The sequence below is a fragment of the Sarcophilus harrisii genome, chromosome 1 (assembly GCF_902635505.1).
Source record: "Sarcophilus harrisii chromosome 1, mSarHar1.11, whole genome shotgun sequence".
NCBI lineage: Eukaryota > Metazoa > Chordata > Mammalia > Dasyuromorphia > Dasyuridae > Sarcophilus > Sarcophilus harrisii.
In genome coordinates this window covers 26,114,462-26,129,441 of record NC_045426.1, presented here as the reverse complement: position 1 = coordinate 26,129,441, position 14,980 = coordinate 26,114,462, and the positions used below count along the sequence as shown (strand labels likewise).

General features: G+C 39.5%; 1 protein-coding gene across 3 annotated transcripts in view; it reads left to right on the top strand.

The window, feature by feature from the left end:
* ADAMTS9 (ADAM metallopeptidase with thrombospondin type 1 motif 9) overlaps positions 1 to 14,980 on the top strand; it is a 184,322-nt gene that overhangs the window by 96,456 nt on the left and 72,886 nt on the right. For all 3 annotated transcript variants that reach the window (XM_003762344.3, XM_023498097.2, XM_031953629.1), the window contains 3 exons: positions 157 to 426; positions 7,119 to 7,280; positions 10,154 to 10,330. In XM_003762344.3, the coding sequence (XP_003762392.1) occupies positions 157 to 426; positions 7,119 to 7,280; positions 10,154 to 10,330 (609 nt within the window). The remainder of the gene's footprint in view (positions 1 to 156; positions 427 to 7,118; positions 7,281 to 10,153; positions 10,331 to 14,980) is intronic.

The following is a 14,980-nucleotide window of genomic DNA, read 5'->3' as shown; positions in this document are numbered from 1 at the left end:
CTAGAGGGCCCTGTTTCATTCAATAACAGCTGGGTTATAATAATTGTATTTATTTTGTGATTTCTCTCCCACTGCTTCCATGCCCAAAATGCACATTTTCTTCTTCTCTGTATGACCATATGACGGGCGTGTTTCCTTTCTGAATGTCCATCACAGTGCTCCGTGTCCTGTGGACAAGGTAGGGCCACTCGGCAGGTGGTATGTGTCAACTACAGCAACCAGGTAGTTGACCGGAGCGAGTGCGACGTGGATTATATCCCAGAAACGGAACAGGACTGCTCCATGTCGCCCTGCCCGCGCCAGAGCCACGACCGGGACGTGCCCCAGCACCCCTTCCAAAACAAGGATTACCACCCCAGAAGCGCCAGTCCCAGCCGCACCCATGTGCTCGGGGGCAACCAGTGGAGAACCGGACCCTGGGGGGCAGTAAGTATTCCCATGGGCGTTTCTCTGGGTGAGCGGAGTCTGGAGGGAAACTGAGGAAGCCTCTTGGGGCATCGCTCCGGTCTCCAGGCAGCAGCACTGGGCATTTTGCTTTGATTTAGACAGACTATAAAAGCAGAATTGTGGGAGCTAATGCCTGGCCACGTGACCACGTTTACAGGCTCTTATGAAGTCGCAATGGCTTTAGGGACCTCACTCCTGCGGAGTATTGAGCTTTCTGCTGTAAGATGAGTGTTATGGTCTGGTGGTCCACAGGGGTTTTATTGGGAGTGTGATTCTGATAGATCCTCCCAGAGACTGACAGCTCTGATCTGTGGGGAAATTAAGCAGAGAGGGAAACTTTTATAGGAGAGTTTGAAATGAAAGCAATTTTCTTCCTTGCTATCTTCAAGATAAATGCACTCTCAAAATGACATAGCTGCCACAGAATTGGAGGAAGATTATTACCCTGGATTAGGAGGTAAATGGTAGTGTAGCTAATGTGATTGGCATGATGAACAGGTAAATTAGCACGAGCTTGCCAGAATCTCTAAATTCAGCAAAGGGAAAGGGGCCTTAGAGAATTCTCATTCATTCTCTCTCTCTCTCTCTCTCTCTCTCTCTCTCTCTCTCTCTCTCTCTCTCTGTCTGTCTGTCTCTCTATGTTTCCTTCTGTGTGTGTCTCTCTATTTCTGTCTCTGTCTCTCCCTTCCTTTCTGTCTTTTCTTCCCTCTCTGTCTCTCCCTCCTTCTTTTCCCCTTTTCTCTTTCTGCCTATGTCTATCTCTCTGTCTTTGTCTCTGTCTCTCCAAAAATAAATGATGAGATGAAACACCAAGAAACTGCTTGATTTCATTGAGGGACAGGTGAACTTCATGCAAAATGTGGTGATTAACCATGTGTAAAGATAGTAGGAGTTTACTAGTTGACCTGCTTGATGTTTAGTTGTTGTTTAGACATGTCATCATGTCCAATTATTTGTGACCGCATTTGGGGTTTTCTTGGTAAAGGTACTGGAGCCTTTTGCCTTCTCCAGCTCATTTTACAGATGAGGAAACTAAGGCCAACAAAATTAAGTGACTTGCCCAGGGTCATACAGCTAGTAAGAGTCTGAGGCTGGATCTGAATTCACAAAGATGAAGGATACTCTATTCACTCTCCACCTAACTGCCCAATTGTTATGCAGTTACCTTTTAAAGAAATGGTTTCTTCTTGATTCTCTGATTAGTTATATCTAATATATTTAATGGGTGAAGAGCACTGGACTTCAGGAGGAAAGGTGTCAGTTTTCCACTGTGGGCATGAGGCAATAAATTGGCTTTATTTTCTGAGAAGAATATTTATGCTTGAAAGTTCTATATAGACCAACTAGCCTTTGATCTTCCTCAGTCTTTTTCCTCCCCTTTTCTCTCCTCCCCCCTTATCTTTCTTTTCTTATGTTGTAAAGGATTTAGATTCTGAGGGATTAAAGAGTGCCTAATGGAGATAATCTCTGAGTACCCCATGATTCTTCCTGTTTCAAGAAACTCAAAACCCATACCCATGCATTGTAATGATAGCTTTTAATGCTTCCCCAGAGAAAGATGCAATTATTATTTGGGACAACCTCGGCCACCTTGTCTTCCTTTCAGGATTAAAAACCTTTGCTCTGGGCAGTGTTCCAATTCCTTTAGGATTTGGTCCATTGACTCTTCCAGCCTTGGCCAATCCCATTCTTCCCCCTTTATGCACAGAGGCTTTAGGCCTAACTAAGTAAAGCTGTCCAGTCTTGGCTTGACACACCTGCTCCCCTCCCTCTTTAAGACAACCAAGTGTTCATAAAGCCTTTACAGACTAAAAAAATGGAGTCACCAACGAAGTCTGGTTGCAATTGGAAGGCCATTTTGTAAGTGTTGAATGAAGTTTGTATCTTTTTTTTAAAAAAATGAATGCGGAAAAGTAGTCTTTGTCTACATCTTACTTGCAAATAGTACAATTCTCTAAAGCTCCATCCTTCTTGTTAAAGGGCTGGTTGATGGAATGACAGTTTCCCCTTATACTTCCATCAGTCTCACTTGGATTTAACTGATATGGAGAGAGTGGAAGAAAGGTTTTCTTTTTTAATGTAATCACCCAGGGAACCCAGGAAGCATGCTAGGAAAATCAAAGATGTTCAGATCACTGAGCACCTGGAAATGTCAGAGAAAAGTTCTGGCTGACAGGAGGATAAATCGCTGGTTCCACAGTTACCGGGGATATCCAAAGAAATGCCAAATAAAACTTATTAGAGTTGTAAGCATAGCTAGCAAATTGACAGGAGGGCATTGGTATAAATTCCCAAATCGAAAACCATAAATACTCAGAGGTAGCATAGTAAAAAAAAAATAAAAATAAAAATAATAATAGACCAGCATTAAAGTCTGAAATATCTGGATTCCAATCCTGTCTTTGACACATGTTGGCTATGTGACCTTGGATAAAACAGGAGTTCCTGACACTGATGAAACTGCAGGTTAAATATCTAAGTGAAAGAGTTAAAAATTGACTAAGTATCTGCCTACTAATGGGCAGAATAAATCCTAAAAAGAGCCCAGTTTTAGGGTTAGGGTCTGCTCCTAGAGAACAAGCATATTGTCCAGAGTCAACTCAAATACTCGATTTCTTTATCAGGAAAATGATGAAGTTGAACCAACTGGTCTCTCCCAGGGAAGCTCTGACCCTCTTGCCGACACTGGGCTAGACATTGAGGGAATTGGGGAGGATACATTTGACATGATCATTGCCCTTGAAAACCAGAAGCCTTGTGGGAGAGATGAGTTAGGAAACTGAAACAATTTGAGAACTGTATAAAGTAATCAAAAATAAGCAGTACAGGCAAGAGAATCGATTTAATATAATTTATATGATTATAAATTATTTAGGTAATAATATAATTTATGTATATAATATGTCTTGTATAATTATATAATATAATTTAATATCATTCTACTCTGAAGGTTCTGACTATTGAATGACATCCTACAGAGTTGAGTGAGGTACATAAGACATCAACTAATTGATTCAGGAGCATATGTCATATAAACATATCATATAAATCACATATGTCATATCATATCACCACATATCATATAAACATGATATAAAAGAGCATTACTTAGCTGTCTACAAAGGCCAAGCATTGTGCTAGGTTCTAGGGATGGAAAGACTAGAAATAAAAATAAAGACCAAAAAACTACACATTCTGCCCTTGAAGAGCTTGTATTCTGTTGGAGGAACAGAATCCTCTGTAAGAGGAAACAGCGTGTTTCTATATGTGTTAAAGAGACTATAAATTTGTGGAAGAAGCGACAGTAATAAGCCAGTCTTTATAGAATGCTTTACTGATGTCATCTCATTTGGTCTCACAGCAACTCTCTGAGGTAGATGAGGTATTGTCCTCATTTTACAGATTAAGGAACTGATGCTATGAGTGGCATTCCCAAAATTATGTAGTAAATGCCTGAAGCAGGATTTGAACTCAAATCTTTGTGACTGAAAGTCCAATATTCCCTGCGTTCCTGAGCTCTACTCACAACTGGGAGGAGGAGAGCAGAAAAGGTATCAGAGGAATTAAGGACCAGAGCTGGGGGGAAGGGTAGACCCAGGTTTTCTTGATAGCCAGCCCACCATCCTGTCTTTTTAGTGTGTCATTGAAGAAAGAAAAACTGGAAAACTGTTTGCCTTTCAGTTCTCAAAGACAAGGCGTCTCTTCTGACATATTACTCAGGGCTCAGAAGTGGATTACTGTTGTTGATAATGAATGAAAGAAAGAGAAGAGGAGAGGAGAAGACAGGAAGAAAGAAATGAGAGGGGGAGCACAAGAGTGGAGAGGAGATAAGAGGGGAGAAGAGGGGCTGGTTGTTGAAGTGGAGGAAAGAAGAGGAGAGGAAGAGGAGGGAAGGATATAAAAAGGAGGAGATGAGCGGAGAAGAGAGTCTAGGAGTAGGAAGGGTAAGGGAGAGGGGAAGAGAAGGTGACAATGGAAGAGATGAAGGGAGAGGAGAGGAACTATTCCCATTATTAAAAAAAACTCATTTCCCTCAAGGACTTGGCATTCCACTGGGGGAAGACAACACACATAGGGAGCTGTAGACAAAGAATGATGTTGTTTTGTAAAGTTGCAAGCGCTAGAATGGCCAGCGGAGCCACAGTATGCGCCATCTTATCCACAAGCAATGACATCTTAACCTGATCATTTTCCAGAACCGGCCAAGGTGGGAGAGGTATCTGAAAAATCACAAACCTTGGTATTTTAAAGGCCATCCATAGAATGTAGCCCAGAATCCTTTGGGGATAGAACATGAGAACTAAAAAATACAAACACAACACACACATACACACACACACACACACACACACACACAAACACATTCCCCTACATCAGATGGAGAAAAAACAGATCAGAGAAAAATAATAATCTGCAAATGCAAGCTGGTGTTGGACAAAGCGGTTTAAAAACAAAAACAAGCCCTGTTGCACTAGTGAAGGCAAGCACTATAATTCTTACCAGCAGATCATGGCTGTTGTAGTAGAGAAAGAAATGACTTTATATGAGATGAGGCTGGAGAAGTAAGAATATTTGTTGTTTTGAAATAATAGCATTTGTTTGGGGTTAGATAAGGCTCAAAAATCCAATCTCTGAACAAAAACTTCAAAATTGTTGCTGATTCAACTCAAGGCTTAGAGGATCTTGGGAACTGGGTTGCTTTTGTAACAGATGGTTCCTTTATAGGTGAATTCAGCTAGTTTGAACAGGGGGAGCTAGCAAACACACAGAGTTTAGAAAGAAGAAAATTATGCAAAGGAGAAAATACTCCTGAGATACAGATAAAATGAGAAAGCTATGTAAAGACAGCATGGGAAGTTACTCTAGTGCATTGTTGGGTCTGTGAAAAGTATGAGAGAAAATAATGAAGATTAAAATGCTTTTGGAGGGAAATTTGACCATATGGACTTGACCAAAACACATTTGGAATAATGAAAATATAGTGACTAATCCTGCAAAATGTTGGGAAAGGGTTGGAAAGAAAATTTGGCAATCACAGGCATTGTATTGAAGGCTCCCACACCTGCTCATGGATATAGACTTAGCAGGGATCTTTGAGATCTAGTTTTTTGCAGAGGGAGAAACTGAGTTCCAGTGATATTGAGTGACTTGCCTAAAAATATACAAACGATAAATGTCTGGGTAAAGTTGAAGCCCAGATTCCCCCAACTTTAAAGCCAGAACTTCTGAGTGTTGTAATGTGATTCTGGTGAAGAGCATCCCTTTCTTTCCATAGCTAAGTAACTTGACATTGAAGCTTCATTACAGCCACTAGATGTTCACCAAGTGCAGGATTTGGTCCATTGATTGTAAAGGAAATGAAACAGTAGAGTAGAGAGAGAGTCAAAATAAGTACTTGCAATTCTGAATGGCAAAATCACTTTTTTTTAAATCTCATTCTTTGACCTTTCAGAAAGATGCTGTGAAGATGACATGGAATAATAAATGTGATTGTGTTTAGAAAAGAAAACAAAAATGTTTTCTTTCCTTCTTCCTGCTTTTTAAATGCCTTTTTAAAAATCATAATCATTTCCAGATAGTTGTTCCTCTTTGTACCCCATACTCCCATACATTCACATACACACACCAACACCATCCTCCTCCTCTTCATCTGACTTCTACCATATAGTAAAGAAAGCAAATACTATCCACCAGCTCCATTGGCCACTTCTCGATGTGTCCAGGACTAAGAGGGAATGGTCCCATGGCTACCTTCCCCGGTCAATTCAGGGCACTGCATTTTAGGAAGAAGCATTTTAATGATTAGATAAATTATTAACACTTGAAGAAGCAAGTCTCTTTGCAAATGATCTTAAAGTGCTCCTGAAGAATGCTCTTCATTTGAGAACTAAACCTGCTTTTCCATAAAATCCAAGATGGCTCCATAGGCCATAGTCAAAGCTTCTCATTTTTACAGATAAGGAAACTGAGACCCAGAGCTGTTAAGGTACTTGCCCAAGATGACTCAGCTAGTAAGGTACCAAATGCTAGTTTCATTTTCTGTTTTTCCAGAAGCGTTGTTGGTTTTTTCAGTTAAAGTTAGCTATTAACTTTTTCATTTATAGTCACACAGTTATTTTGTTGAATGTCTATCTCCCATATGTCCAAGGTGCCTATAGGTTTAGAAAAGCACAAAATGGAGCAGCTAGTAGTTAGTGCAGTGCATAGAGCACCAGCCCTGAAGTCAGGAGGACCTGAGTTCAAATCTGACCTCAATCACTTAACACTTTCTAGCTGTGTGACCCTGGGCAGGTCACTTAACCCCAAATCCCTCAGCAAAAAAAGAAAAAGCATAAAACATGTCTCTCATTTTCAGGATACTTAGAATATTCAATAGTGCATAGACTTGGGGCTGCTAGGTAGCCCAATAGATAGAGCACCAGCCCTGGAGTGAGAAGGACTGAGCAAATTAGGCTTTCAATATTTGACACTTACTAACTGTGTGATCCTGGGTAAGTAACCATCAGCTCCCCATCCCCCAAAAAATATGGGAACTCCAATGGTTTTCTCCATGATGGCTTCTCATCATTTTGTGAGTTTTTAAGATATTTCAAGATTTCCATCACCTGGAGTTAGCTCTTATTATAGCAAAAATGGATTACTAATTCATTTCTTGAATCGTTTTGTTTCAGTGCTCCAGTACGTGTGCTGGTGGGTTCCAGCGGCGAGTTGTCGTCTGTCAAGACGAAAATGGATATGCTGCCAATGACTGTGCAGAGAGACTCAAACCTGATGAGCAGAGATCATGTGAATCTGGCCCGTGTCCTCAGTGGGCTTATGGCAACTGGGGAGAGGTGAGGTCATCCACTGCCTTCTTTCATTTTGTTTATGGTTCATTGCCCCGTTGTTGGGTTGATCTGGGGTTGTGGGGCCGGGACAGGAGGCAGGAAAAGAGACTTGGAGAAAATCAGGACTTGGGATTTCATTCATATTGGAATCTGCCTTCAAGGAATCTCTCTACCCTGATGTTATTAACAACTCCTGTAGCTTATCCTGCCCAGAGGAGGCTTTAAGAGTTAAATGACTAGTCCAAAGTCAGACAGTTACCATATGTCAAAACAAGGAATGAAATCAAGTATTTCCTAATTCTGTGGCCAACTCTCTATGTACTAAACTGTGCCCCTTTTCCATAGGTGATACATTTTAAATGACATGCAAACATCTATGAATTCTGTCTCCGGCACTTCCTAATAGACCAGATATTTATTAAACTCCTATTATGTACAAGACCTGCCTAAGTTCTGGAGATAAAAAGACAGCACTCTCCTTCCCAGCCTTATTTAAGGCCTCTGAACCTCAGTTTCCCTATTTATAAAGTGAGGATAATGCTACCTGCCGGTGTATCTTATAGAATCGAAAAATGAAACAGTAGATATAAACAGCTTTGCAAAACTATGTGTCAGTTCTGGCATTATTCTTATTAAATTCATTTTTTTGGATTATTAAGGCAATCATCTTGAATTATCATCTATTTTTCTGGATCTTTTAGGAAGATCCAGCGGCCAACTGCTTGTAGCCTTTTAAAGGTGTTTTAATGATTAAATGAGTAATTAGTAGTTAATATAAGAAAACACTCACTGGAGCATTATTGACTTTTGCCTCATTATTAATGGGTTTAAAGCATTCCCGGAGTTTATTTCCTTTAGCAAGTAAATATTTTTTTTTCTCAAGTCCTCTTTTCATTTGAGTAAGAAGCCTATTTTTTTCATCCAATCATAGGTTCCCATGATCCACAACCAGGGAAAGAAATTCCAAAAGCAATCTAGTCTAGCACCTTTTCATTGGACAGATGAGGAAACTGAAGTCCAGGGAGATGAGGGACTTGTAGTAAGGGGTAGAACTGGGATTTCAGCCCAAATCCCCCAACTTCCAATCTAGTTCCTTTCAGGCAATGGGCTGCTTCTGTTTACTGGTTCCCTGGGTTTAGAAGACACCCAATATTCTGAATTTGGAAAGCTTTAATGCATGCAGTGCGATTATTCCCATCTGAGCTGTCTTTTACTCTTTAGAATGAATAATTATTAATGCAGCTTCTATTTTTTAACTCCTCAGCTGTTGTTTGTTCAAAAGTTTGTCTTGAAGTAACTAAGTTCATTTCTAGACACTTTTGAATTCTCGGGATAGAATAGACAAAGAGATCATGTTGAACTCTTGCCTTAATTATAAAAGTAAATATACTCAGTGTAGTCAATATACTAAATATTATGTAACTAAGTAAATATGAGGATTGGAGGTTGAAAAAATCTACACATGAAAAACTTTTGAACCTAGTGGGTATGTTGTTCCAAATATCCATGTCACTACAACCATTTATTTATGTTCAGTTGTGTTAAACAAGTGACTAATAGGCCACAAGCAGCAGTCAAGATTTTGGTTGGCTTCCATCATCTTATATTGGCAGACTCTGTTTGGAGACTAGAAGAGGAAGCTCTGCTTGGGGTAGTGTGGGCATGCTGCCAGTTTCCCTGAACTCTTTGGAAAAGTCACCCTCTCTCTTCCATGACTCTCTCCCCTGGGATGATGACTGGATTTCTGCTGTTGCAGAAGAGTTAAGAGTTGTGCGTGATTTAGGTTGTCATCACCAACCAGGGGATGCAATTTTTGTGGGAGCCCTGGCTTGTGACATCATGGCATGGGAGAAATGAAATCCCTTTCTCCCCAGCCTGTTATCCAAGAAACACAATTTTGTTCCAGTATCAGAAGGCTTTGATCTCATCAGAAATCAGAACTTTCCCTCACGTTCCCATCAACTTGCTTATTCATCCTTGCAGAATGCAGTATTTGTTCAAGGAAATGGAGTCAGCTTTAAAATCACTTGATGCAATCCTAAAGAGAATATGAGACATTAGAATAAGGAAAGCTTTTTGATATAACTGGCAATTCTTAGATATATATGCTTAGATAATTCTTACACATCCGTAAATCTTTGGGTACAATGCAGAGAGCCAGTGCTCTGGAGTTAGAGGTTCTGAGTTCAAATCTCACCTCTCTAATTCTCACTTCCTTTATCTCTAAACTGAGGAGGTTGCACCCCATGACCACTGAGATCCCTTTCGCCTCTGCTTTCAGCTCTGAGTCTAGGATCCTACCACACAAAATCTCCCATCATCTTTAGTCAGGTGAACTTGTGTTTACATGGACCTCAAAGGAAAGGCAGTGAACTGGAATGGGAAGCTATTGCCCGTAGTACTTTATATTTAAAGAATTCTTATGTTCCTTCCACCCCTACAGGTGGCAACCATGTTAATGCTTGAAGTGTTGTATTTGGGGGAAAAACATCATTATCTGATGACCAGCATATTGGTGATGATCCTTTCTGAACTTAGGTCAGATGATCTTTTGACAGTAATCCCAGAGTTTGTCTAAGAGCACACACATACTTCCCTAATTTGGCAGGACCCACAAAACTTGTGTCTGCTGGCTTTGCCTTCTAACCCCCAGGTCACTTCCATACCAAAAGGAGACATAGAACAGAACATAGATGGAGATTACCTTTTATAGACCTTCTTATTCTCCATTCAAAATATGGTCCCATTTATCAAACACCCATCCATCTCTGTTCTCTTGGGATTCCCTTGTGATTGAAAAATTTCCAGCAACAAAAAAAAGGCCTTCCCACCCCCATTTGTTGTTAAGATGATCTTCACCCATTTCTCTCATTTTTCAGTGCACCAAGCCATGTGGTGGAGGAACACGGACCAGACTGGTGGCTTGCCAACGTCCTGATGGGGAAAGATTTACAGACCTGAGCTGTGAAATTCTGGATAAGCCTCCGGATCGTGAGCAGTGCAATACTCATTCTTGCCCTCAAGATGCGAGGTGGAATTCTGGCCCTTGGAGCTCGGTACGGCCCTAAATCTTAATGTTTGTTCGTTGGTGTCTGGGTGCTCCATAACCCGTCTAACTAGACGTGCCTTTGGCTGTGGTGTTTGGGGAAAAGCCACTGGGACAGTTGCTGTTGTGTGTCTGCCAGAGCCTGTTTTACGGTAGACCAGTTATGGTGGAAGGGATGGTAATTCTGCCAGGTCATTGGGGCCTATTGGATTCATCACAGAGAGAACTTAACAATGGGTTTCCTTCCCTCTCTTGGCTCAAAAGGCCAAGTACACTTCATAAAGGATTTAGCTAAGAAGAATATGGTGCACAATTTTATATTTATAGACTTTACCCAGTAGTAACTATGGGATGTACATTTCAGTGTACCTCAAGGATCTAGGATTTCTTCAGTACAAGCCCACTCTCCTCTTCATTGATGTAGATTATAAGTTCAACTGTACTTTAATAGAAAGTTTCATGACTCCCCCCTCTAAAAAAGATGTCATCTGGTTGATGATAAATCTTTTACTAAAAACAAAACAAAAAAACTTCTCTGATTTTGACAGACTGAAGATGAACTCAGAATCCTTCATTTCCAAAGCTAAATACTAGCAGTTTTTGTTTGAATATATTTTGTACAAGTTGAGCTTTTTGCAGTTTTTTTTTTTTTTGTCTCATGATTGAGTAGAGTAATAATCTGTTTATTGAAGCCAAAGCAAATTTGGATTCCACTGTCTGATGATAGCCTGTGTTCCTTATTTTTTGCCTTGAGTGACAGGCTTAGTGATTACTGAGACTGTTGCCTATAAAGCAGCCAAAATGAAGATGATGATAGAATCAAAGATTTGATGGTGATCTAGATCCCTCAAACGTTGACAGTCAAACCAGTTTCACCACTTTCCCCCCTTCTGACTGGTCTCAATGTTTGTTGAGACTGTACTTCCAAACAGACAAAATGAACCAAGTGGGAGAATTGGTGATTTGATGGTGTTGAGACTCTCCAAATATTCTCACCTATGTTAAGACAGTCAAACCGGTTTTACTTTCTACTTTCTCCCACCACCACCGTCTTCTTGATTGCCAAGATTGTACAAAGTGAACACGATGGTGAAACTGATGATTTTGTGACTGTTGAGATTTTTTCCTTCTCCCGTTTTGACCACAGTCTTGATGAATACTGAGACTGCATCTATAAAGAAAAGTGAATACAGTTGTAGAACTGGGGATTTGGTGGTTGTTAAGACGCCTTCCAATGTTTTCATTTACATGAAGAGGGTAAAACAAGTTTCGCCATTTTTTTTTCCTTTCTGATCTAGCCTTCTGTTCCTACTGACAAATGTGCTAGTGTAAGTTCTAGGCACAGCTCTTTGTAAACAGAATCAATGACTGTGTAAATATAATATTTCAGTTAAGTAAATTGTGTGGGGTTGGAGGAGTCAGGAGAGAAGAGACACCTGCAATCTGAGATGGCTGCTCAGTAAATGCAGTAGATTTTCACATGAAGACAATATTTGCACTAACCACAAATTTAGTATTATGTTGAATTGTTGGTAGATGACTGTTTTGTTTTGTTTTTTTGTTTTTTAACTCAGAATGTTTGGGAGAAATATTCTTAACCATTACAAAGTAAGTCACATAGTGGGTTTGCTTATGGGCATTACTGGTACTTCATGGCATTTCTGAGGATGACTTTGGTCACTGAGATGAAGTCCTAGCACTGGTTATGTAAATAGAATCCTCAGTGTAAGTCCAAGCCTAGAAGATTTAGAATAAAACCTCTTTTATCATTAGTTAGATTGTAAGTATAGTAGTCTTGTCAAATGCCTAAGAAATGGATCTGAAATGCCATTGACTCTCAAGTCTATAGGTCAATAGTTTTGTTTTTTTTTTTCTCCCTAGCATTATTTGGCTTCTGACAAATGGGACTGAGGGATGTTTTGTGGAAGATCATGATGTCTTCCATGATACTAACTTAGAAATATGAGGGTCAGTCATCCTTAGGTCCCTTACTAGATAATTATGCATTCTTGAGTTTATTTTTAGCATGGACTTTTGGCCTCTTAGCATAATGAGTTCCATAAATTTAGCCAAGCCCCGATTTTCAAATTTTCCTCTTTTAAGATTTAAGGTGGAGTATGGGTAGTTTTGAATTCTCTTTTCCCATGATTTGGAGAATAGATTTATGCTTACCCTAGCTATATACCCTTCAGTTCCATAAATAAATCCTCATATCTTATTCTACGTAGAAAGAATTTATTTGAGAATACAGAAGGGGGAGGGGAAGAGCTTCATAAAATCATTGTGTATTATAGGAAGAAGGAACCTATAAGGGATTTTTTAATCTAATTTCTTGTTTTTACCACTGAGGAAATGGAGGCACAGAGAAGCAGAGTTTTTCCCAACATCCCATAGCTAAGTAGTACTTTGTACAAATCCTTGATAAATGTCACTTCAGCAGGGACTAAGCTTAAGTTACTTTTCAGATTTCCACAATTTGCTCCAAAGATAAGAACCTAGAGACTGGAGACTTAATGGTTTTAATAAGTAGAAGGGAATATGTCCCAAACATTGCCAGCTAACCTCCTCACCCTTTTTGTGTATCTCTTTCATTTTTGGTGTTCCCACATAGATGTATTTTTGCTATTTTTAATCAAAGCACTTAATTTTATAATTACATCTTTATTCATGATTTCAGTAGTCTAGGAAATGTCCAGGTGAGGACAATTTAACAATGCAAGTTAGCATCTTCTCAGCCATTTAGAATTCAAGAGTTGCCTCAAACACCGAGGAGTCAGTTAGTTCGCCCAAAATCATATGGCCAGATTATGTCAGGATTTGAATCTAGGTCTTCCTGGCTTGGAGATCAGCCTTCTGTATACTCCACAATTCTGCTTCCATTGCGGGCTATATTTAACTTAAACCAAACTCTAGAGCTGGATTTTGAATGAAAGTCTTCATGGCGTGACTCTCGATACCAAGGCTCACTACCTCTCCTGATCCTCTCTAGAAACAGCTGAATTACTTAAGCTAACATCTACTCATGTACAAGGAGAGCCTTAAGCTTAAGCACTGGTGTTTAGATTGAACATTAGAAACACGTATTACTTTAATTGGTTTAACAATATATAATTTGATGACATTGAATTGGAATGTTTTTGTTACCTGTTCACTATTTTCAAAAACATTGACGTTGCAGAAGAAATATGGTGCTTTGCTGCCTTCCTTCACAGAAATGGGTATTCACATCTGTCCCCATTCACAGATGTGACTAGCTAACTAACACTGATGTTAGAAGGGCTTTAAAAATTCAAGTGGCTTTCTAGATAAAGTGAACACTGTCCATGTGCATCTTTAGAGTCGCTTACCATGTCCGTGAGAAGTGAGACATTGTGTTTTTAATCATCATTTTAAAAGTTAAAAATCTAAAATACTTTATTTTAATAGCTACATTGGCCACGAGCAGATTGTCCTAAATAGATTTTTGTTTTTCCAGTTCCCTATTAGACTTTATGTTCGTTTCTGTGGGTGCTATGGTAATATTTCTTCCCAACTCTAAATTGAATCATACCTCAGTCAGTTCTACCAATGGCCATGAAACTGCAGTAGGCATTTATATTTGGTGCTTCTATAATCAGAATTGTCAATCTCGCTGATATTCTACTTGAGGTGGTAACACGTTGCTTTGAAATAGGTTTTTTAGCAGGTTTCAGAAAGTGACCAACTTTCACCATTAGTTTCTCAGAGCTGTACTTTTCTCCCCCAAATTACTCCCACAAAATGGAAGCTATCCAAAGACAAAAAAATTCACTCCTCCAGGCTTCCTTGTGTTCAGAAGTTTTCAGCAACAGAAGGATATGGACATAGCTCCATTCAGCAAAACTCTCCCAAATCTTTCCAAAAGTTTGTCAAATAGACACTTAGATTTTCTACCCTAGGGTCCCTAGAATGAAGGGACCTAAGTGGCTGTGTTCCAAGCATGGCCTAAATCTCTTTAGAATCTGGGCACCCCAGTTTAGAGACTTGAAGAAAAGATCAGAAATGTGTAAAAAAAATCATATTGAAAAGTGTTCTTCAAGTTTCTGTTATTGTTTTATTATTGAATTTTGAAATCTGGAGAGATCTCAAGGGTAAAAAGCCCCTACCCTTAATCTCTAGGAAGGAGAGGCATGATGAGTCTACTTGATAATTCCTGAAAGATGTCCTCAGGAGAGTTCTAGATAGTGAAAAAATGGACAGGAGAGGGTAGAACCATCAGGAGAAGCCTAGAATACCAAGATAATGAATTTATGTTTATAATTAAGGTAAAAAAAAATTATGTGATGACTTCAGGACCCAGAATGGCTCTACAGCCATTTCCAAGGCTTTCCCTGAGTAGACCTTATTGTACCAGTAGAAACTGCTTTGATCAGTTGTTCATAACAAACCCTATAAACTTTTCTGTGACTGAAGTCTGGTTTAGGTGCCTTTGAAATGATACTTGTCAACTTGGATAATGAGAATTGATGAGCTCTAAGGACCAAAGAGCCGGGGTTGGGTTGCTGCCTAACTGACTTATGGATTTGTGCCTACCTCAATTTCATGTTAAAGTGTGCAACTACTGTATGTAGTATGAGGGAAAAGTTTGACTTTGGTGTTTTTATCACCTCACTGCTTCTAAAAAGATTGTAAATATTTTTAC